At 40.9% G+C, this 24,018-nt stretch overlaps 1 protein-coding gene across 2 annotated transcripts in view; it reads right to left on the bottom strand.

Moving 5' to 3' along the window:
• Window positions 1-2,935: 2,935 nt before the first annotated feature.
• LYPD6B (LY6/PLAUR domain containing 6B) overlaps window positions 2,936-24,018 on the bottom strand; it is a 241,202-nt gene continuing 220,119 nt past the window's right edge. For both annotated transcript variants that reach the window (XM_040229011.1, XM_040229010.1), the window contains exons 3-6: window positions 15,787-15,939; window positions 13,084-13,182; window positions 8,725-8,855; window positions 2,936-3,659 (exon numbers count right to left, since the gene is read on the bottom strand). In XM_040229011.1, the coding sequence (XP_040084945.1) occupies window positions 3,495-3,659; window positions 8,725-8,855; window positions 13,084-13,182; window positions 15,787-15,901 (510 nt within the window). In that variant the 5' untranslated portion in view covers window positions 15,902-15,939 and the 3' untranslated portion in view covers window positions 2,936-3,494. The remainder of the gene's footprint in view (window positions 3,660-8,724; window positions 8,856-13,083; window positions 13,183-15,786; window positions 15,940-24,018) is intronic.

The following is a 24,018-nucleotide window of genomic DNA, read 5'->3' as shown; positions in this document are numbered from 1 at the left end:
ACAGTGTGGAGATTCCTTAAAAAATTGCAAATAGAAATGCCTTATGACCCAGCAATCCCACCACTGGGCATACACACAGAGAAAACCAGAATTGAAAGAGACACATGTACCCCAATGTTCATTGCAGCACTGTTTATAATAGCCAGGACATGGAAACAACCTAGATGTCCATCAGTAGATGAATGGATAAGAAAGCTGTGGTACATATACACAATGGAGTATTACTCAGCCATTAAAAAGAATACATTTGAATCAGTTCTGATGAGATGGATGAAACTGGAGCCGATTATACAGAGTGAAGTGAGCCAGAAAGAAAAACACCAATACAGTATACTAACACACATATATGGAATTTAGGAAGATGGCAATGATGACCCTGTATGCAGGACAGCAAAAAAGACACAGATGTGTATAGCGGACTTTTGGACTCAGAGGGAGAGGGAGAGGGTGAGGGTGAGATGATTTGGGAGAATGGCATTGAAACATGTATAATATCATGTAAGAATCGAAATGCCAGTCTATGTCTGATGCAGGATATGACACGCTTGGGGCTGACGCACGGGGATGACCCAGAGAGATGTTGTGGGGAGGGGGGTGGGAGGGGGGTTCATGTTTGGGAACACATGTACACCTGTGGAGGATTCATGTCAATCTATGCCAAAACCAATACAGAATTGTAAAGTAAAAATTAAAAATAAATAAATAAAAACAAAACAAAACAAAAAAAAACCCAGATTGAGCCCTTCGAGTTTCTGATTCAGTGGGTCTGGAATGGAGGCTGAGTATCTGAGTTTCTAACAAATTCCCAGGTGATGCCTCCATTGTTGGTCCAGAGACCACACTGAGAACCACAACTCCAGCCCAGGTTTATTATTCATTAGCACTTATTATGTGACCAAGGACGGGGCTTCTGAAGAGGGAGTAAACCTCTCAGATCAAGGGTAACACACCTAGCGTCACAGTCATCTGGGAGCTTCTTCTTTAACATCTAATTATTAGGATTAGGCATGGGCTCCATCCCATCTCCTGAGTCAGCATCTCCAGGAGGCCCTTAGAATTTGCCTTATTTTGAAGTTGGCCAGAAAATTCTGATTACAAGGACTTGAAAACATTGCTTCAGATGAGCCAGACTTATGAGTTCATGAATAACTTACGCTAAAAAATTATTTGAAATTCCAATTTAATGGGACATCCCATCCTTTTATTTGTAAATCTGGCACCCCTACTCACTTGGCTGTCTTTGCAGTTTGTTTCCTCTGTGTGTTCTCTCTTTGGCTCAGGATAACTCTATTTTAAATGCTCAGAGGAGAGGTGGTTAGGAGGGCAATCTATGAAAACATAGAAGAAGAAGAAGAAAGAAAAAATAAGATGTTTCCTTGGGAAACAAAAAACACAAAGGAAAATTCATTAATCTAGACAGAAGAAAAAGAAGTACTGTCTGCTAATAGTTTTTACCAGACAATTCATCAACTTCACAGACAAAAGAAACTCTGGGGAATAAAAAGACACCCACCAAAGATGCTCTTAAAATGTTCCAACTGAAGTCATATATAATTAATTTCAAACAAGCATAGCTATGAAAATTCAAATACCTCAAGGTGCTAAGTGAAAGGCAAGATAAATCTACATCAGACTTCAAAACTGCTGCTTCCAGGTGAGTCTCTGGTTCGGCCAGAGACAGGGAGGTAATGACCATCTGCCTCCTCCCTGTTTTATTGGAAGGTAAAGAGCTTTAAGATGAGACACTCCCAGTGCATCAGGGTCGAGAAGAAACATACACAGCTCAGCACCTGACAATAGCACATAACGACTAAGAGGCTGAATCAAAGGAACAGAACAAACAAAATGAAGAAGAAAAACTCATGGACGCATGTAAGGAAAGTGATCTGGTAAACCACTGCAGATGCCAAGTCACCGCCATGAGCACCACAGCCCGTGCAAAGCAAGCAGCTTTTTCCCGGTGTCCTTCTGCCATTTCAGAGGTTAGGATCAGCACACTGTTCCTGTAAAGGGCAAACTAGCAGACCTTCCAGACTTCACAGACCATGTGCTCTCAGCTGCCTCTACCCATCCTTGGTGTTGTAGCAAGAAGGAAGCCTGTAGACAACATGTAAGTGAATAGGCATGGCTAGGGGGTTGCTACGGACTGAATATTTGTTTCTCCCCCAAAGTCACGTGGTGGTGGTAGTCGTGTTTGACTCTTTGCAATCCCATGGACTGTAGCCCGCCAGGCTCCTCTGTCCAGGAAATTCTCTAGGCAAGAATACTGGAGTGGGTTCCGATTCCCTTCTCCAGGGGATCTTCCCGACCCAGGGATAGAATCCAGGTCTTCCGCATTGCAGGCAGACACTTTACCGTCTGAGCCACCAAGGAAGTCCTTTGAAAGTCTAGGACTGTTATAAGAATGAAAGAGAAGTCAAGGGAACCAGACATTTTAGCATGGATTTCAAAAGTTTCTCTTGATGGCCCTCCCATTGAGACAGGTTGACTGGAAGAGGGACACTGTCGCCCGTTTCTGTCTTTAAGCTGCTGCTTTCTTTTTTTAATTTTTAGCCATGCTGTTCTGCATGTAGGATCTTCGTTCCCTAACCAGAGATGGAACCCATGCCCCCTGCAGGGAAGCACAGAATCTTGACCCCTGGACCACCAGGGAAGTCCCTAAACTGCTACTTCTGAGGCTCTATCACACGATAAGTTATCACCCTCCTTGCTCAGGAGGTTTCTTCACCTTCTCAGTTCACTAATTTTGCATTTGGCATCCTTAGAAGGGTTCTTTCCCCCAAAGAAAGCATTAAGTCACCTTGGCGTAGGTTTGCATGCCTTAAACCAGAATATAGCACCTGTAGTGCATGATCAGCTTCAACTGGCCTCCTTTATGACACTCGTTGATGTGCTTCATCTCCACGTCAGCCAAGAAACACATAAGCATGCAGTCTACACTTATAATTTAAAAGCTTTATTTCCCCCCACAAGTAGCAAATAGGTTTCATATTAGTTCACCTGGAAGTTTTCTTCCTATAGTGGGCTTTCTCGTTACTACACCCTCAGTGGGGAAACTGCTCTTGAGGGAAGGATTAGATTTCACAGAGATGCTCTGAGCCAATCTCAGAATTGAGAGGGTCTGTTCCAGCAGCCCCTGAAGGAGTCAATTAGGTCAAGGAGTCCTTTCCCCTAAAGGTCTGGGCTGGTGGGGACAACACAGGCTACTGAACCTGCCTGTGGTAGATGTAGGCAGGACCCTCCTTGCAGAAGAGACAAAATGCAGCCCTTTTGATCAAGAAACCTAACAGCTACATAATCACTCAGTCCCTGCCAAGTCCCCTTCCTCGTGGCCTCCTGCAGGAGTATCTGAGCTAAGCAAATAGCTGGCTTCTGCTGTGAGGTCCAATGCACATCCTTCAATCTTGAAGAGATTGGTCTTCAAAGTTCGCCATTTTACAGTTGTTAGCTTGTGCTTCAGAGGACTGGTCTCTGCCTCTCCCAGGAAGGTGGCCTTATATCAACAGCAGCACGAAGGCCCAGGCCAGCACCGGTAGGTAGAGCGCAGGGGCCCCGCTGCCGGACGTCCTCTGAGCGTGCATCACAGCGAAGACCGCATTCGTGTGGTTGGTGGGTAACTCGACATTGCATATCATCCCCTCACAGCAAGACCTACACTCCTGTTACAAAAGGAAGAGGAGGGGGAAGAGCCAGTGAGTAATGGGAAGAAGACGGGAGGCTTAAACAAAGACCTTCTCCAACTCTGAGGACAGAATTTTTTTTTATCTGAGTATATAAATTTTTATTTAAGTGCAACATTTTTCAAAAGAGTAATGACTTACGAGAGAAAAAGGCTATCTTATTTTTTAAATGTTTACTGTTTGAGACTAAAAATTATAAATTTGAAAATATACCTTTTAGCCTAACAAATTAACAAAGATTTCCAAAAAGTATGCGAGCTTGGGTCCATGACATAGTTCTCAGACACTGTTACTGAGAATACAATTGCTTCAGTCTTTCTGGGGATTAATTTGGTAATCTTTATCAAAAACTTTATATAAATCAATCTAGTAATATGCATCACAAAGATTATGTGGGTTGTTATTTAGACTAGAGAAATATTAAAAGCTGCCTAGTATTCTTAATAGGGAAGTAGATGAATTATAGCTATGAACAGTTTAATATGATGCAGCCACTAAGAATATGTCTGAATATTTAAACAGGTAAGTTTTCTTTAAAATTTTTTATTTTATATTGGAGTATAGTTGAATAACAATGTTGTGTTAGTTTCAGGTAGCACAAAGTGATTCAATTATACATGTAATTCTTTTCCCGTATATAGTTTATTACGAATATTGACCAGATTTCCCTATTCTATACTGTAAATCTTTGTTGGCTATCTACTAATAAAACATAGTAGTGTGTATACGTCAGCCCCAGACTTCCATTTTACCTCCATCTTTCCACTTTGGTAACCATAAGTTTTCAACGTCTGTTTTGTAAATAACTTCATTTGTATCATTTTTTTGAGGTTCTATATATGTGATATCATATATTTGTTTTTCTCTGTGAGTTATTTCACTTAGTATGATGATCTCTAGGTCCACCCATATTGTGCAAATGGCATAATCTCTTTTTTTCTTTTTAGTGTCGAAGTAATATTCCATTGTGTGTGTGTGTGTGTGTATATATGCCATATCTTTCTCCATTCCTCTGCTGATGGACATTTAGGTTGCTTCCATGTCCTGGCTATTGTAAACAGTGCTGCAGTGAACACTGGGGTGCACATATCCTTTCAAACCATGGTTTCCTCTGGATATGTGCCCAGGAGTGGGGCTGCTGAATCATATGGAAGCTCTATTTTTAGCTTTTTTTAAGGAACCTCCATACTGTTCTCCATGTGGCTGGACCAATTTACATTCCCACAGTATAGCAGGGTTCCCTTTTCTCCACATCTTCTCCAGCCTTCATTGTGTGTAGACTTTTTGATGATGGCCATTCTGACTGGTAGGAGGTGGTATCGTATAGTTTTGATTTGCATTGCTCTGATAATTAGTAATATTGAGCATCTCTTCACATGCCTTTTGGCCATCTGTATGTCTTCTTCAGAGAAATGTCTATTTAGATCTTCTGCCCATTTTTTGATTGTGTTTATATATATAGAGAGAGCTGCGTTAGCTGTCTGTATATTTTGCAGAGTAATCCCTTGTTGGTGGCTTCATTTACAAATATTTTCTCCCATTCTGTGGGTTATCTTTTCATTTTGTTTATGATTTCCTTTATTGTGCAAAAGCTTTTGTTTCATTAGGTCTCATTTGGGTTTGTTTTTGTTTCTATTACTCTAGAGATTGATCAAAAAAGATATTGCTGTGATTTGTGTTCAAGAGTGTTCTTCCTATGTTTTCCTCTACAAGTTTTATAGTATCCAATCTTACATTTAGGTCTTTAATCCATCTTGAGTTTATTTTTCTGTGTGGTGTTTAAAAATATTCTAATTTCATTATTTTACATGTGAATGGCCAGTTTTCCCAGCATCACTTTTTGAAGAAACAGTCTTATCTCCATTGTATATTCTCACTTCCTTTGTTGCAGATTAGTTGACCACGAGTACATGGGTTGATTTCTGGGCCATCTTGTTATTTCTAGGTTTTCCATGGGTCTATATTTCTGGCTTTGTGCCAGTATCATACTCTTTTGATTACTGTAGTTTTGTAGCAGGGAAGCCTGATTCCTTCAGCTTTTCTTTCTCAGAATTGCTTTGGCTACTCAGGGCTTTTTGTGTCTCCATACAAAATTTTTGTTCTAGTTTTGTGAAAAATGCCATTGGTAATTCGATAGGGATTGCACTGAGGCTGTATATTACTTGGGTAGTAGAGTCACTTTGACAACACTGATTCTTCTAATTCAAGACCATGGTATATCTTTCCATCTATTTGTGTCCTCTTCGATTTCTTTCATCCATATCTAGTTTTAGAGAACAAGTCCTTTGCCTCCTGGGTAGGTTTATTTCTATGTATTTTTATTCTTTTTGATCTGATGGTAAACGGGATTGTGTTTTTAATTTCTCTCTGATCTGGTGACCTTCCAGAGGGCTCATGCCAGTGAGTACTCTCCAGAACTACCACTGCCAGTGTCTGCGTCCCTGCCGTGAGCCACACACACCCCCTGCCTAGGCTGGAGACCCTCCAATACCAGCAGGTAGGTCTGGCTCAGGCCCTTAAGAGGTCCCTGCTTTTCTCCCTGGGTTCTAGTGCACACAAGACCGTCTGTGTGCCCTCCGGAAGTAGGGTTTCTGTTTCCCCCAGTCCAGTGGAATTCCTAAGGCAGACTCCACTGCTGCTGCTTAGCTGCTTCAGTCGTGTCCAACTCTGTGCTGTCCTATGGACTGTAGCCTGCCAGGTTCCTCTATCCATGGACTTCTCCAGGCAAGAGTACTGGACTGGGTTGCCATGCCCTCCTCTGGTGGATCTTCCCGACCCAGGGCTCGAACCTGGGTCTCCCGCTTTGCAGGCAGATTCTTTACCAACGAGCCATTAGGGAAGCCCTGGCCTTCAAAGGGGCCAGTGATTCTCTGGGGGCTCCTCCTCCACTGCCAAACTCCCCTTGCCAGGCAGGGGGGCCTGATGTGGGGCTCAGAACTTTCACTCCTGTGGGAGAACTTCTCTAATAATTCTTCAGTTTGTGGATTGCCCATGTGGCCAGTAAGGGATTTGATTTTATCATGATTGTACCTCTTCTACCATCTCACTGTGTCTCTGTCTTTGGGTATAGGATATCTGTTTTGGTAGGTTCCAGCATGTTTTGTCTATGCTTGTTCAGCTTTTAGCTGTGCTTTTTGGTATTTTCATAAGAAAAGGTGAGCTCACATCCTCTACTCCACCATCTTGTCTCCTACTAGGTAAATTTTCATATTGCAATTTTTCTAAGTGGAACTTTTCAGGAATTTAGGACAGGCTTGGCAGTTCTGGCTTGGGGGTGTCTTAAGTGACTTCAGTGAGACAGTAACTGAAGCGCAAACATCAGGAGGTTAGAAACCACTCTGCGGACAGAACTAAGTTGGTTTTTGATCTATGAGTCATCCAGGCCCTTGGGCACCCTTCCTCACAACTGACCTCAAAGTAAAAACCATCTTGAGAGTCTTTTCACTTTAACTGTGATTTATCTGCATCAACCCAAGCATAAGCAAGAGAAAGGCAAATGGAGTAAGACTGTTTAATGGAGTCAACAAATCTTCTGAAGGTTTGCAAGGGGAAACACTGAAACAAAAATGAAAGCTAGGAACCTTGTGGATTAGTCATTGATTTTCTTTCTCAGTATTACTTGGTAGGGGATAATTATGACTCTATTGTCTATACTAATGCCTCATCCCTATCTTTACAGTGATGCTGGCTTGCTAATCTGGCTGCTGACTGGTGAAAAACGCTAGCTCTCAGCACAAGCTTGTTTCAAGAGAAGCATGCTCTTGTCATAATACCTGGTACAACACCTCCACCTGATAAACCCAGACATTCACAGAGGCTTTCAGGATAAAGTATCTACATCAAATGGCTTCCAGAAGGGCCAGGTAAGATAAATTATCTATCTCAGTAGTTCTCAATCTTGGTTGCACATCAGAATCACCCTGAGGAAGCTTACCAAAAAAATCCTGATGCCCAGGACCTCACTCTGAATTTCTGTTTCAATTGGTCTGAGTCTGCCCACTGCTACCCCCTTACCAGAGCCTATGAAAAGCTCCAGGAGATTCTCGTGTGTAGCCAGAGCTAAAAGCCACTAGTGCTCAGCACACGAACTTATCTACAAAACAGAAACAGAGTCACAGGCACAGAAAACAGACTAGTGGTTGCCAAGAGGGCAGGAAAAGGAAGGAGTGGGAATTTCGGATAGACGCAAACTATTATATATATGATGGATACATAAGAAGGTCCTACTGTGTAGCACAGGGAACTCTGTTCAGTATTCTGTGATAAACCATAATGGAAAAGAATATGACAAAGTATAATTGAATCACTTTGTTCTACAGCAGAAATTAATACAATGTTGTAAATCAATTATACTAAAATAACTTTTTTTTTAAAGGCCACTGGTGTCAGGACCGTTTTATGTAAGTATAGGCTAAACTGAATTCTAAGATCTCATAAGATTAATATACTGTTAAGTAATTTTCTTCTCAAACATTTCAGGATTCCAGGCATATAAAAAAATCAAATGCTCATTTAAAATGGTAGAATGAGAAAACTGAAGCAACCTATTGATCTAAAATGTTACCTATAGTTCATCATAATAAGCTGGGATTAATCTTTCAGGCTCTCACTTCATCTAAGCAGAGGCAGTAAGACAAGGTTTTCTTTATAAAAGGTGTCACCATTTTCCTCTTTGCACCTTCTCTGTGTAACATTCTTGGTGATTTTTGTAAACAAAATACATAAGTTGGGCTCTGTAGCACTGGTCATCCTTTCATGCAGGGATGGTTTACTCTTGGAATTCCAGAGCTTGCTTCAGGCAACTCACCCAAAGTCCAAGGTCAAGACCCTAGGGTCTCTGGAGTCTGAGAATTGTCATTCATTTTTAGTAATGATACTATTTAATGGACAGAAAGTTTTCACCTTCTTTCATCTCCATTGTATCAGTGTAAGGGAGTCTCTCAAAGTATACACCTTTGACATATTATTTATCCGTCCTGCCTCTGTATACAAACAACCATCAAGAAGCTTTCAGACAATAACTTTACACACACACACTCCTTACCGTGTGTTCAGAATCTTGGCTGTGGTGGCAACCAACAAAATGACATTCACTTCTGGAGGCACACTTTTTGGTGATGGATGTACTTCTTCCATGACTGGTAAAGTGATGTACTGTCAAACAGTACTGTGTATCTAGGCAGGGGGGTGAAAAATCAGTTTCACTTTTTACATCACACACACAAAAAAAACCTTTGAACAATCACTTCAGAAATGACTAAAATTCAGGATGATCCTTAAGTTTCTAGGCAAGAAATTTAATGGCAGTGAGCTCAAGTTTCTAGGTGGTTTTTCTGAATAGGTACTAGCTTCTGAAGTATGTGTATTTTTAAAATGAATATAAATGGGCAGTTATCCTTTGGTGCAAGGTAAAGCTGACAAAACTACTGAACAAGACTTTCATCAAAACCCCAGGTCTGCTTTTCATAAGAAAGTGGCAGGATCTTTCTCTCTCCCTCTGAAGCACGTGTTCTGTAACTCTAATATAAAATGAAAACTATAAATGTGGAAAATCCCATGGATGGAGGAGGCTGGTGGGCTGCAGTCCATGGGGTCGCTGAGGGTTGGACACAACTGAGCGACTTCACTTTCACTTTTCACTTTCCTGCATTGGAGAAGGAAATGGCAACTCACTCCAGTGTTCTTGCCTGGAGAATCCCAGGGACGGGGGAGCCTGGTGGGCTGCCATCTCTGGGGTCGCACAGAGTCGGACACGACTGAAGCGACTTAGCAGCAGCATAAATGTAAAAAGGAAGTGGGCCATAGCTCTTCCTGTCTCATTGTTTCTTTATATACTAATAGGCCATGTGGCAAACTGGAGTGAAAGCAGGTGCTTCACCTTACACGCCAAGGCGCTTTCCTTACTCATCTAGTTCTTCAGGCTCTAATCCTCCCAACGTGTGTGATTTTTTCCCCAAAGTATTTCTGTATTTTCTCTTCCTCTTTAGTTCTCTCTTACCTTCTCTGTCCTCCTCTGCTTGGCTAGTTCATTTTCACACAGTTACCTTTAACCATTCACATTTTATTACTTAAGAGTTCTTTCAAGAAACCGATTTCACTCACTATTCTGGGACATTCTACTTTAGTTCTGTGCCTCGTATTCTAGATACCTCAGGCCAATGAAATGCTTCTTAGTTTACTGAGAAGGGACTAAAGCAGCAGTTGCCAAAAAGTAGGGCCAAGGAGGAGGAAAACTCGACTAAAGTTGAGAAGACAGGACTTAGAGAGCTGCCTCTGTCACAAGTGAAGAAGCCATGTGACAGCCTTTGAGCTTGCTTTCTTTTTAGCAAAAGGGTAAGTGCACTTGCATTTGAATAGACTTCTTGTAAGCTTTCATGTTAGCAACAGCAAGTGGATATTAAGTGTGTACCAGCAACCAGGCACTCTTCTAATATGCATTCACTCATCCAGTCCTCACAACAGGCCTTAAGACAAATCATAGTAATATCCTCATTACACGGATAAAACACTGAAGCTCACAGTCACATGGGTAGAAAGTGATGGAAGATGAGATTCTTGTGGAGGTGGTTTTCCAGGGTTTGTGCTCTCCACCAGCACACAACTGTGCCTCTCTGTACACTCAGCATTGAGCTGAGCATCAGCAGAGCACCTCTACAAGAGCAGCTGACTGGGCTCAGAAGGAGAGAGAACCACTCCATGTTCTGAAAGGCATTCCAATTTGTACTCCAGACAAAATCGAAAACGGGTAGGTGCATGTGTTCACAGAGTCTGTCACACAGGCTAAAGCAGCCCTACAAACTCAGAGTAAGAACCGGGGTAAACAAAACAAGAAGTGTCATTCTTGTCATATTTTGTTACCTAGAGACTCTTTTAACACCACTGGCTGATGGCAGAAGCAGAGCTATAAAGGAAACCTGAGATGACAAAGAACAATAGCCACAGGCCTGTTTGTCCCAAGAAACGGTTGACTCTCACTCCCCTTGATAATGACAAGCTGAAAGGTAAGCAGTTATAGCCTCAGAACTCCAGATGATTATTGTTTGGGGGGCTTGGCTGGTGTACAGTCACACACGCTGGAATGCAGGTCATCTCATGTCCATCTCTCTCTGTGAGTCAGGTTTTCAGGGTGGATGGGGAAGACCCCAATCTCCCCTCCCTGAGATTTTCTTGGAGGCAGAAAACTGCAGCATCCCTCTTTTGCTCCCATGTTTCAACAAAGTTCTAAAACCCAGAAATGCCCATGCAAGTTCCCTTAAAAGTGGCTTTGATTAATGAATTACAAATTGGAACATGTACAGAACTAATAGAAACAGCGTTTTGTTGTTGTTCAATCGCTCGGTCATGTCCGACTCTTTGCGACCCCATGGACTGCAGCACACCAGGCTTTCAGGTCCTTCACCATCTCCCAGGGTTGGCTCAAACTCATGTCCATTGAGTCAGTGATGCTGTCTAACCAACTCATCCTTGGTTGCTCCCTTTTCCTCTTGAACAGCATTTGGTAAAATTCAAAAGGATGGGTGACAGTCATAAAGAGGCTAGACATCAATGCCCCAATCTACTGCTGTTCCAAACCCTTCCCCCTCCCCCGCCAGTTCTCTGGGACATTTAAAGCAAATAATTAAAGAATTTTACCAGCCCTCTCACACAAGCTAATAAAGAGAGCCATCTGCCTACCTCGCAAACATTGAAATAAACGTCTGTGAAAATGTAGAAACAAATCCCCAAAAGAATACATGCACAGACACACATGTACTCAAAAGCACAATTCAGTCACGTGCTCTTGAGAGCTGTAAGAGAACATTACAGAACAAAATCTTCACAATTATTCTTGAAAAGAAGTAGTGAACAATACTGTCCATGCAAATGTTATAGTCAGCTGTCTAATTTAGAGCATAAGATTCTCAGGCCCCTAGAGGTCTCCAGTGTTACCATCAATTGGCTCCACCCATTGGCATCATCAAGGGCTTCCCAGGTAGCTCAGTGGTAAAAGAACCCACCTGCCAGTGCAGGAGATGGAGACGTGGGTTCAACCCTGGGCTGGGGAAGATCCCCTGGAGGCTGGCACAGCAACCCACTCCAGTACTCTTGCCTGGAGAATCCCGTGGACAGAGCAGCCTGGTGGGCTGCAGTCCATGGAGTCACAAAGAGTAGGACACGACTGAGCACAGCACACTCACAACCCACTGGCATTATCTGGAAGAGGTAGGGCTCTTTCACTTTCATAAAGTGATACAGAAACTTCCAAAATATTCACAATAATAGTAGATCAAAGTTGGTAATTGCTAAGTCTGGAAGAGTTTGTTTTTGTTGGCATTTCACATCTGAAAACCTAAAAAAAACCCAAGAGTATCCTAAAATACAAACAGCCTGATTTCCTTATAGTTCTAAGTAGAGGTTTTCAATTCTATCAGCACATCCTGTCTGCTTTGCATCCAAGTTTGTTTGTCTGTATTAAGTCATTCATCTTCTCTCCCCCTATGTTCGTCTAAGACCATCTTCTACTGCCCTAAAAGATAATGAAAGAGCCCACTTCTTCTCTTGTCCCCAACCATTCATTCTGCACACAGAAGCCAGAGCAATATTCTACAATATACCTAGCATCTTGTACTCTATAGCTTCAACTCCCAACACATTTCCAATGAAATCTAAACTTCTTACCAAAACGAAAATCCTGCATGTCCCGGTCCTTATCTCCATCAGATCCTTTCTCCCCCTTCCACTAAGCCTCACCAGCCAGCCTTCCTGTTCACTGTAGAAGCCAAATCTTACCCTTGCATTGCTGTTCCCTCTTACTGACATGTTTTTCCTATAGATCTCCACAGAGCTGATTTCTTCTGGTCATTCAAGTCTTAGTGCAAATGTAGATTCCTCAGAGATTTCCTGACTATATAGTCAAAGGCATCCATTCATTCTGTCAATATTTACCAAGTGCCCAATATGGTCCAGGTACTGGATTACACACTGGGATCTACCAGACAGCTAAACAAACTAAAAAGATGCTCAAACGTCGGTCAAGTAAACGAGTGAGTCACTTAAGCATCAGTGTATCTCAAGAGGACAGAAACCTTCTTTTGCTTTACAGTAAGTAGGACTTTTCTAGAAGTATCATCAAACATTTCTGACATTCTTAGAATGCCTTAGTCAACATTGTGGTCTATTTGTTCTCCCTGGTAAATATTAATTAAATTCTTCCTCAAAGCATACACAATTATAAATTGAGGCTATGTCATCAGTTTCCATGTACTCTCAGATTAGTCTGATGTCTGGATAGTCTTGTCAAAAGTTCTCTTTTTTCCTGCTGGTTTGCTAATCTCATCACATAAGATGCCTTTGCTCAGAGCCAGTTGAGAGAGATCTAAATGAGGTCTGGTCACAAAAAGAGTTCCAAACTCAGCACACTTACTTTGTGGGCACCATTTATCTTCTGCCCATCGATTGCAGTTATAATTATCCCCTGCATTTTCACAGGTAAAACACTTGAAGCTGTTTGGAAATGGTGTAGCTTTAAAAAAAATGCAAAGGGAAACAATATAGTTAAATTTTTCAAACATCAGATATGGAATAAAATTAGCAACTTTTACCAGAGCAAATAAAATCTACAAATCATTATCCTTACAATTACTGTTTCTATCAAGCTAGGCTTAACTGCCAGACTTCGGGGCATTTTCTTTATCTCCTTTTCTTTGAATATTTCATCTATGAATATGCACTACAGAGTACTGCAGATGATTCCATGAGCCACTTTGAAATATCCATGGTATTGTTCTATTATAATTTGGGAATGAGTGGATGGGCAAAGATGGTGGTAGTATTGGGACCAATACTTTGATATATTATTGGCCCTGAAAAGAACTGCAGTCATTAACCTGAGCTTGAATTCTGCCCTTTTGACTAAGAAGTAATTTATTATTATTACCTAAAGATCCCCATGACTTGCAGAGGTATAATAAAGGTTAAACAAGAGATTGCATGAAAAGTCTCTCTTAGGATCCCTGGCTTATCAAACCACATTGATTTCCATCCCTATGTACTTGCTTTACAGCTAGGCTTAACTTCAAACAAGTAATTTCATTTGATATGTCAATTATACCTACATTAGACATCAACCAGGAATGTAACATTTAATATCAGGATGATAGTAATTCTCAGGCCTTTGTGCTCAGGCAAGGGTGTTATAGAAACAAGAATTATGAACTGCTGGCAATCTGGAATGATAACAACTAGTATGTTCTTTTTGTCTTTATGCTTTCTTTTTTCTGCCTTGTATCTTGTTATTTTGATGGGCAAGAAATCAAAAGGATAAATTTGACATTTCTCTGTACACCAGAGTGTAAAGCCCTGTGTGAAACATTTAATTCTATTTTTGAAGACTGAAATAAAGATCAAGGTAACCCAAATCATCCTAGCAACCTGACCCCAAGTTGGGATGATAATTAGAAAGCAGTGGGTATTTCACATACAGGGGAGAGTATTATTGATGTGTAAATCAAGAGCAAACTATCAAAAGCTAAAACTCAGAGGACACAAAATTAGTTACCACAAATACATTTCAGTTTTGCCTATGCATAGGTAAATAAATAATGAAATCCATTTTCACCTACTAATTCAGTACAGTTTAAAAAATACTAAAACTCATTGCTGGTAGGTGAATAGTTAATGTAAAAATTGGCACTACCTTTTTGATTTAGTAATTCCTAAAATCTGTTCTAAGGTCATTAGCCAATGAAAAATGCATTTAAAAAGATTTTCGGTGAAGCATAAACATTTAGTTTGTTTATGATTGTGTGTGTGTCACTGCCAGCTGTATGTTTAAGATACTTTCAAAATCATGGAAATGTATTCAAAATACAATGTAAAGGAATAAAAGCTACTGCAAAATTAAATCTGTTTGATCTCAGTATGTCACATATTTAAAAACATATACAGAGAAAAAGCAACAGAAGGACATGCAGTTGAAAATCCTCACATAATCTCATGTCAGCCCTCCAGATGTCCCTCTGCAGACCATGTAGTACTCTTTACTATTGAAAGAAATCCACATATAAGTGAACCCAGGCAGTTCAAATCCATGTTGGTCAAAATGTATGAAAAATGTAAAGAAGAGCTCTCTCTGAATCTTGGGATTATGAATAAGTTTTCTTATTCTACACATTTACCAGTCTTTTTGGAATTTTCTATAATAATCAAGTATTAATTTTATATCTATAATAATTTGCTCATCATAAAGTTATATCAGGCTTAAAAGGTTAAAAATTTGTCAATAATTTAGATTTTATGATAATGATGTCTATGCTAAGCTATCAAGTATACAACCACTACCAATTTAGAGATTTGTAATAAATGGTAGTTCAAGGTGTGTGGGGTGTACATGTGTATGGCTATGTAGTATATATATATGTGTACACACCTACTTACTAATGACTGAATGTCCTAAATAACAAAATACAAAGTGCAGAATGGTAGCCGTACCGGAGTATGAACACTCCTCAGGGAGGAGTATAAAGGCAGTTGTTCCCAAACCTGACTGTGAGAGGAAAAGAGAAAGAATTAAACATCCCACCCTCCTGACTACTGAATCTCTGGAGAAGAAACCCAGGAATATGTAATTTTAAAGGCTTTTGTTGTAATTCTGATACTCTTCCAGGTTTGTGAACCACTGGCATTAACATTTCTAAAATTATTTTTATCTATCACACATTCTCTAGAAGGTATATCAGAGAAGTTTTACTTGTCTGAAGAGAGAGAAAGGAGGGGAGATTTTATACGTAATTTATACAGAATCTTCCTACAGTCAAAACCTTCTCCAAGGAAGAGATCAGCAAAGAACACTGAATTTCCCCTGCTGAGAGCCATTCTTAAGGACAGTGTTCAGAAAATTATTTTAAACATGAACCCTTTAAGACTTCAGCAGGAAGCCAAACCATCTTAAAGAAATGGAGAAAATTTCTGTCACCATGTGTCACCCTTACCCATGGAAGTAATGAAGACTTTCTGATTGATGCTTGATATAAACCAAATGTTCCAGAATCAGCAAGATTACTATAGGGAAACAGGTTTTGGTTATTCCAGTCCCATGTCACAGACGATGGAGACAACCACCACTTACGATCGAGAGGAGGCCGCACGTTATAGAAGTTGATGTTCTTGGCAAACACCCGGTTTTCAGAGAAGATAAAAGTCTGGACCACAGCTACAGTGAGGGCGCGACAGAGGAGCAGCATTCTGACCCCAGGTGTGGGGAAGTCCAACACTCATATACCTGTGGTGAAAAGAGAAGAGTTGAGTTTCTCTGCGTTTTATACATCACTGTGCTGTGCTCAGTCACTCAGTTGTGTCTGACTCTTTGCGACCCCATGGACTGTAGCCCGCCAGGCTCCTCTGCCCATGGGGATTCTCCAGGCAAGAAGAATACAGAGTGGGTTGCCATGCCCTCCTCCAGGGGATCTTCCCAACCCAGGGATCAAACCCTGGTCTCCCACATTGCAGGCAATTCTTTATCAGCTGAGCCACCAGGGAAGCCCACGAGGAGTGTTTGGCTTCTGTTTGAAAAAGCTTGATTATTTAAACATATCCAACCATCTGCTTGTTCTATAGAGCCACACCTGTGATTTAAGGGTACTCTTCCCCATCAGGTGAAAGCTAAGCTGTTGCTACCTTCTACCGGGCAGGCTCTGCAGGACACCTGGTGGCTTAGTTCCCAAGAGATGGAGCAGCGGTCCTGGCCTGCCTGCACCCCATTCCATCACTGCTCGGCCAGAGCTGGCTGGGTGACTTTGTGCTGAGTCACCTGATCTTTTAACAATCGCAATTTGGTTGAACTGGGTTGCTCCACTGAAGTTGCTGAACCACCTCTCTGAAATTCCAGTCCCTGAGTCAATACTTAACGCTTGATGAATTTTGCAATTCTTTCAAAACTTGGAAGACACAATAAAAGTTGGAACAGTAGGAAGGACAGTGAGTAAAAGGGCAACCAGTTTGAGAAACAAAGCCTCAACTGGGTCCCAGAGCACACAGACACTGAAGAGAGAAATGAGAGTCACTGTGAAAGGCCGTCCCCACCTGTATCCTGTCTTGCCAGGAGCAAGGGGAGTGGCCAGGAGATTCTCAAGGGAACAGAGTAACAGTTGTTTGAAAACCACACACATAATGTTAATTCTGGCCCACAGACACTGCTTATTGCTTTCAGCTACTTAAAGTTGGCAGGGCCAAAACCCAGAGAAAGTGGTTTGCACACAGCACTCAGTAAGGTGTTTCATCTTAAGCCCACAGATTCTACCCTCTTGAACCAGACCTGCTAGTAAGGAAACCTTCAGGAGAGATGTTCAGAGTCTGTAACATCACCACCGACAGGTTCTCTTTCACAAGTGGGAGGCGTGGGCAGCAGAAAAAGGAAGTCATTTGGAGTCCAAAGACTTTGGTTCAGGTGCTGGCTCTGCCATTTATTAGCGGCCTGACCCTGGGCAAGCTCTTTAGATTCTATTACCCTCAATTTCCTCATCTGTAAAGTGGTTTAATAACAGCCAGCCTGCCCACACCCTGGGTCATTGTGACCATCCAATAGAGGCTTGGGTAGGATCACATAGAACTGTGTGCATAAGAGCACTTGTAATACAAGTTCTGTGAAAATGGTGGAATCTTAGGGTTCAAAGACAATGGCTGAACCTGTCTTCTTGCTGATTCAGTAGGTCTCAGTGGGTTTAGGGAATCTTCTAAAGGAAAAAAAAAAAAGATCTCAACATATCTAAGCATAATCCCTGACATGGATATTTTCCCTGCAGCTAAGATTAAGAATGCATAATTTCTAGGGATTTTATGCCATCTCTGAGAATACCGGTTTTGCCTAAGGGGATAATAATGCCTACCGATAAGCTGAATATTAGACAAAATGTACCCATGACTTTATACCATCCCTACAGCTGGCTTCTGCCTCTGAGAGAACTAAGTCCCTAAGGAAGGACTGGACTCAGGGTGAAAAAACTTAGCAAGTTTCACAAAACAATAATGCTAAACACTGTACACTGCATCTCAGCTCAGTCCAAAATCAGACCTAGTGATATACAAATATGTATCTCATTCTGCCCTTGTTCATTTTAGAAATCACAATTGACCTTTCACAGTTACTGGGTTTCCAAATCCTATTGTTATGCTCTTTCTTAAAAAAAAAAAATGAACATTTAACCAACTCTATAATTCCTTATAAACAAGTAGCTATATTGACACAAATTCCACTTCTCCTATTTCTTTCTCTGAGTTGGACTATTCCAAGTCCATTATAAATCTGTAGCCAAGTAATGGATACCCTCTTTGTTACACTAGTGGAGACCCTCTGAGTAGGGGAGACTAATCCCTCTTTCACAAACATGACTGTGTTCTAAGAGCAACTCACAATTGCTCTTGTAAATAAGGTGGTGGCGGTGGTTCAGTCACTCAGCTTTCTGACTTTTTGTGACCCTATGGACTGTGCCCCTCCAGGCTCCTCTGGGAAAATTCCATGGGATTTTCCAGGCAAGAATACTGGAGTGGGTTGCCATTTCCTTCTCCAGGGGATCTTTCTGACCCAGGGATCGAACCTGCATCTATCTCTTATTCTCCTGCACTGGCAGGAGGACTCTTTACCACTGAGCCACCTGGGAAGCCCCTGTAATATGGAGAGAATGCATGAGATCACAGCGTTCATGTGATCTGTCTCCAAGTCCCTTCTGCATCACTAAATGCCAGCTATGGGGCTTGAGTTGCTTAAGTTTCCCAAGCCTCAGCATCCCCATCTCCAGAACAGGCATAGTGACAGTCCTGACCTCACAGTATGGAAGTGAGCGCTGAGTGACATCATGCATAGAGAGAACTCAGCCAGTGCTGGGCACATGGTCAAAACTGTATTCACTGAGCACTTTCTATTCAGTAGTAAAGATCATTAGCGCAAGTACCTGCCTTCAAACCTACCATCTGAAGAGCACCTAACACAAGTTCCTCAACCTCTCTGTACCATACTTTTTGCATCTATAAAGTGGGAATAATAATAATAGTACCTACCTCATAGGGGTATACAAATTTGTTAATACTTATCTATCTCATTATTTATGTGCTCAGCATTTTGCTAATTCTGAAGCATTTACTATTATGAACAAATCACCAAGTACTTCAGAATCACAAGTCAGAACCTCTAATTTTCCTCACATAATCTCAGACAAAAGCCCATCCATTCAATACACCATTACTGACACCTAGTACCTAACAGACATTTTCATCACTGGATCCCCAACAAAGTCTTTGCTCTCAGGCAGTTTGCATTTTAGAGGGAGAAGACAGGCAGTACATATGGAAAAGGCCATAATTTCTGACCATTGTAAATTCTGTAGAGGGAACATGTGTGTTATGTCAGTGGACAGAAGGAACTGCTTAATATATATGGTGAGCCCAATACGTCTGAGTAGGTGACATTTATACAGGTGAATTTAATGTTGATAAGGACATGTCCAAGCAAAGAATCCAAGGAAAAGAAACCAAGTCCTTAGATCAGAAGAAGTGTGCCTCACTGGGGGAACTCAGAAAGCAGCTAGTGTGACCAGAGCGTGCAGAGAGGGGGGAACAGACAAAGCCAGAATTGGTGAGGCCAGACTACACAGGCACTTCCAGGCCATGGCAAGGATCTCAGATCCAGCCGAGTCGAGAAACTGTTCTGTTTTAGATTATCTAGTTTTGAAAACTACTCTCAAGGAAGCTTTGTCTCTGGAAAGTAGTAATTGGTCCAAAATGCCTAGTCCTATTTCTAGCCCTGGGAAGAAAGGAATACAAATAGCAGTGAACACAGGAAGGAAGAATTCAGATACACCTCAAAGGTTCTTCTGGATGACATCATGCATGATATGATGGCTCATAAGACTCAAAAACAACGGAAGGAACAACAAACCCAAGAATTAGACTTGTGTTGTGGTTTCTCCTTTCCTGGAAAACGCACTGTAGAAAATATAGTCTCATTACTATTACCCCCACAAGGTGGGGGTTCAGGGGCAATACATGCAAAGATCCTAGCACGCAGCCTGGAACACAGCATGCCCTCAAAATGTGTCTGTGCAGGTTCTTCTAGAACAAAAGTTGATAATGGTGAAAAATAGGCCACAAGAATGTTGCTTCCATATAGACTAGATGTATTTTCCTTTCTGGTTTTAGTTAAAACAGCATAGTCTTATTCTATCAAGATCCTCTAAAACTGCAAAGGTTTTACCTGTCAAATGAGGGAAGCACCAAATAACAATATCTCATATTTTCCAGAGCATGTTTTATAATCTACTACATACTGCTTTTCCCATGGCACCTATATTTATCTCTCTTTTTCAGTGTATAGGTTTGTGTTAACATGACTGTTTTATTTTTCACAACCCAAAGACATTAGGATAATGAAAAAGCAAATGACTAAATTATAGTATCTGAAAGTAGTTTCACATTTGGAATCATTTCATGGAGACTCTGAGCTAAAATTTATCTGCTGAGGCTTTGCTGAGTAGGCTCTTGTTGCAATCTTTCTTGCAGAACAAGGTTATAGCAGAGTTAGTATTCTGCTCCAGAAACGGGAAAAAAAAATCTTTAACACAAGCTAGACTAACCCATTCTGTTACTTTCTCTAGGACTATCACACAGCAGAGTTCTTCATGTACCAGAGGGGGACCTGCAAGGAACTTAAGGTTATTTGCGTTATCATGTCCATATATATTTTCCCCTGGGTTAAGACCTACACATAATGGTTAACAACAGCTGCTCTCTGACTTACAATACAGCCATTATAATTCAGCTTCCTGTAACTTGGATGTTTTCTTACTTTGACACTAACATAGCCTCACATAGACATTAGATACCTGGTCCACACTTCTCAAACCCATGGGTGGCTCAAAACATCCCCACCCTACCAATCCCCAACAAAGCTCATCACCATCATCCATCTCTCTCAGATAGAAGACCTTGTCAGAAACCCCTCACCTCTGGTGCTGGTCTTTATTTTAGGAGTCCTCTCTTTGGAAAGTATATTCATTCTTGTTCCAGAATGCAGTGTGCTTCCTTGCCAAGAGAAGGGATTTCTGCAAGGCACATCTGTAGGGTTACAGCAGGGACAGGCAACTCTCAGGCACTCAGGGAATGGCAGGTAGCCAGATGTGTAAATTTAGGCCCACTACTGCTGGGAGTAATGGATGTACATGGCTCATGGTCCCGAAGCATGACTATTTCCCAGGTCCCAGCCATGGTCATCATCCCATCCTATACGTGGCATTTTTAAGCTTTCCTGGGGTACGTGCACGCCTCAGGAATGGCACACCCTTGACCTCAAGCTCTTCTGAGATAGGAAAAGGATCTCTATCACTTTTATATCCCGTAGGTCCACACTCAGCACATGGTAGATATTCAATAGATACGTTTTGGAACAGAACAAACATCATTAGCTATGACCTATTATAAGGAGCCCGTTTTTTAGCAGGTAAGACAGATTATGGGCAATAAGGAGCTGGCAGGGCATCCAAAGATGATAAAGTTGATGGGATCAAAACGAGATTTGAAACCCGAGACCAAGCAGAGGTGTAAACACCAGCACAGCTTATACAATTGCTAAAAATGAGTCAGCAAGCACCAGGCCAACCTCCACTACCAATAAAACAAATGCAATAGATAATTAAGGGGAGCAGCTCTCCTAAGTCCAACATGCCTATCAACACCTGCATTAACACCTTCTTGCAAGCATCACTTATCCGTGCTAAGACACTTTAATGGCAAACCTAATGAGCCTACTTTTCCTTGTAAAAATAGAAGGCAAAGAGAAAATGCAACATAAGTGCTGGAATTTTATAGTGGAAAAGATGAAAACACTCCTCAGAAAAAGAGAAATTTGCCAGGAAACTTTACAGTCTATCACAAGGGTAGTACTACTTGTTTCCAGCTATTTGAGTTTGACCAATGGCGATATTCTGGTTCCCAAGAAATTTGGCAAGATGATCCACGGGCTATAGGCTGAGACTGCTTCAGCTGTCTTCCTTGAGGGGACCTGACCTGGGCAATGAGAGCCTGGCCCTGCAGCTCAGAGTTGACCTTCTCTGACAGATTCTCTTTTTCCAGTCCCTGGATAATTCCTCCCCCCTCTTTAATTTTAAAGATATTTAATTTAGCGTTTCTATGTGCCTGAAGCAAAATACAAGAGAGAATTTTAGCTTATGCTCAGTCCATCATCTTTATCTGAAAATATAAAAATCTCCATGGAGTACCATGGATTTTACTCTTGCATAAAACATTCAATAGGGAAAAATGGAATCATGATTTGACCTCTCTTTACAGCTTGTCCAAATCTTGAAAGCAGCATGTTTATAAGTCAGGCATTCATACTAGGTACTGTGCTAAGCACTTACATACAACAGTGAGTAAGAGACATAGTCCCTGTGCTGTCACACATTATTGGAGCCCAGAAGTTAACATGAGCCACTGGTGAATTATGACTGTCAAATATTAATACAGTCATCTTTGAGGGGGAAACAATGGGCTTTAGATTCAGGAAGACCTAAAGACCCTGATGCTGGGAAAGACTGAAGGCAAAAGAAGGGGGCAGCAGAGGATGAGATGGTTAGTTAGCATCACTGACTCAATAGACATGAATCTGAACAAACTCCAGGAGATAGTGATGGACAGGGGAGCCTGGCATGCTGCCAGTCCATGGCGTCACAGAGTCAGACACAATTTAGCCACTGAACAACAACAAACAGGATAAAATTCTAGTTCTACATTTCATAATCAGGTGACCACAGAGTTAAGAAATACTGTCCCCATTTGCCAGAAAGACAAGTGAGGCTTAGAGTCAGGTGGGTAAATTTTCTAAATTGTGTGGACTGAGTGCAATAACATAGGTAATTCCTATTTTACTGAATGATGTTTAAGACTTGTTCTCCCTCTCCTTTCCTCCCCTGAGGCTTCTTCAGACAATATTATCAGAATAGAGATCAGATCAAGGGATATAACTGTCTAACTCCATTCCATACCAGCTGGACCAAATCTGGTACACAGTGTGGAGTTCTGTGCACTCATTTCTCAAGAAGATTCTGAAGTTCTCTCTATTGCAACCAAGTGGAGAGCTGGGATGAATGACTGCCAAGGTTCCTTCACTTCTAATATGCTATGATTTTAGGGGAAGAATATTAATGAAGATTTTTAGTTATGCCATAAAAAGTCATAATGAATACAATATTACCATAATATTTCAGATTCCCACTGTTCTCTTTTAAAGAAAATCTTTCAAAAAATCTCATCAAACACAGGATCAAAAACTCACAGAACTGAGTATCTCATTTCTAAACATAAAGGTGTGCATTTTACAGTGTTAAGATGGGAGTTTTTCCTACTACATGCAATGTGGTACAAGATACTGTCTAAAACTGTGCTAACATTAAAATCATTTCATTATGCAAACCAAATTTAAATCTAATTGTGAATTAATATAGGGCCCATAAGTATGTAATTTGGGTGAAGAAATTTAATCTAATCAGTTGTAAAGAAATCTTTTTAAATGGGATTCAAATTTTAAGAAATAGCTAAAAGATACTTCCAAAGTAATAGCCTTTCAGTTGCATTTTTGTCCAAGATATAATTTTACATCTTTTCGAGAAGGCTTTCATGACACTAGAGAAATAAGACAGTAAGAACTCCAAATGAACAATATTTAAAAGCTTAGATGTTTGCGTCTTGGAAAATGGATTCCTTTTAAAAAGGATCAAGATTGGTTTGTCATGTTTCATTGAACTAATTGGACAAATGGTAGGGACCTAATAAAATATGTTAATTGATTATATCTAAAAGTACCCTTCACATGGGTGGAATAATTTTTACACAGTTTGATTCCATAAGTGATTTTTAAGAGGCCTATGCCAAGTCAAATTAAAGCATTAAGGTTCTCAAAATATGGTGTAAAAACCATATTGGATGAAAGGAAAAATAAAGATCCTAACCCCTTGTATGAATGGTGTTCCTCTGCTGTATGTCACGCTCTGCTCTGTACTGCCCAGGAACCAAGGGAAACATATGTGGAATACACATTCTCATGATTTGTAAACAGAAAACTCCCTAGTCCTTAATTCTCAAATTAATGGGCCCTATGCATTTTTCTACAGAGAGCACCAAAGAACATGCAGATAATGCCTGAAATTTGTTTTGAAGAGCTCAAGATGGATCCCTCATTTGGCCATTTCTTTAAAGAAAAAAAGCCAAAGGCATAATATTGAAGCAATTTTATAAAGATATTTCCACTGTCAGGCAGGCAAATGAGGGATGTTATTTTCTTTTCTGTGCAAGAGAGGTGTCTTTAAATTTGAGAGGA

Source organism: Oryx dammah, unplaced genomic scaffold (assembly GCF_014754425.2).
Source record: "Oryx dammah isolate SB20612 unplaced genomic scaffold, SCBI_Odam_1.1 HiC_scaffold_27, whole genome shotgun sequence".
NCBI classification, from domain to species: Eukaryota; Metazoa; Chordata; class Mammalia; order Artiodactyla; family Bovidae; genus Oryx; species Oryx dammah.
The sequence above is the reverse complement of the archived record's forward strand: the minus strand, read 5'-3'. Positions and strand labels throughout refer to the sequence as shown.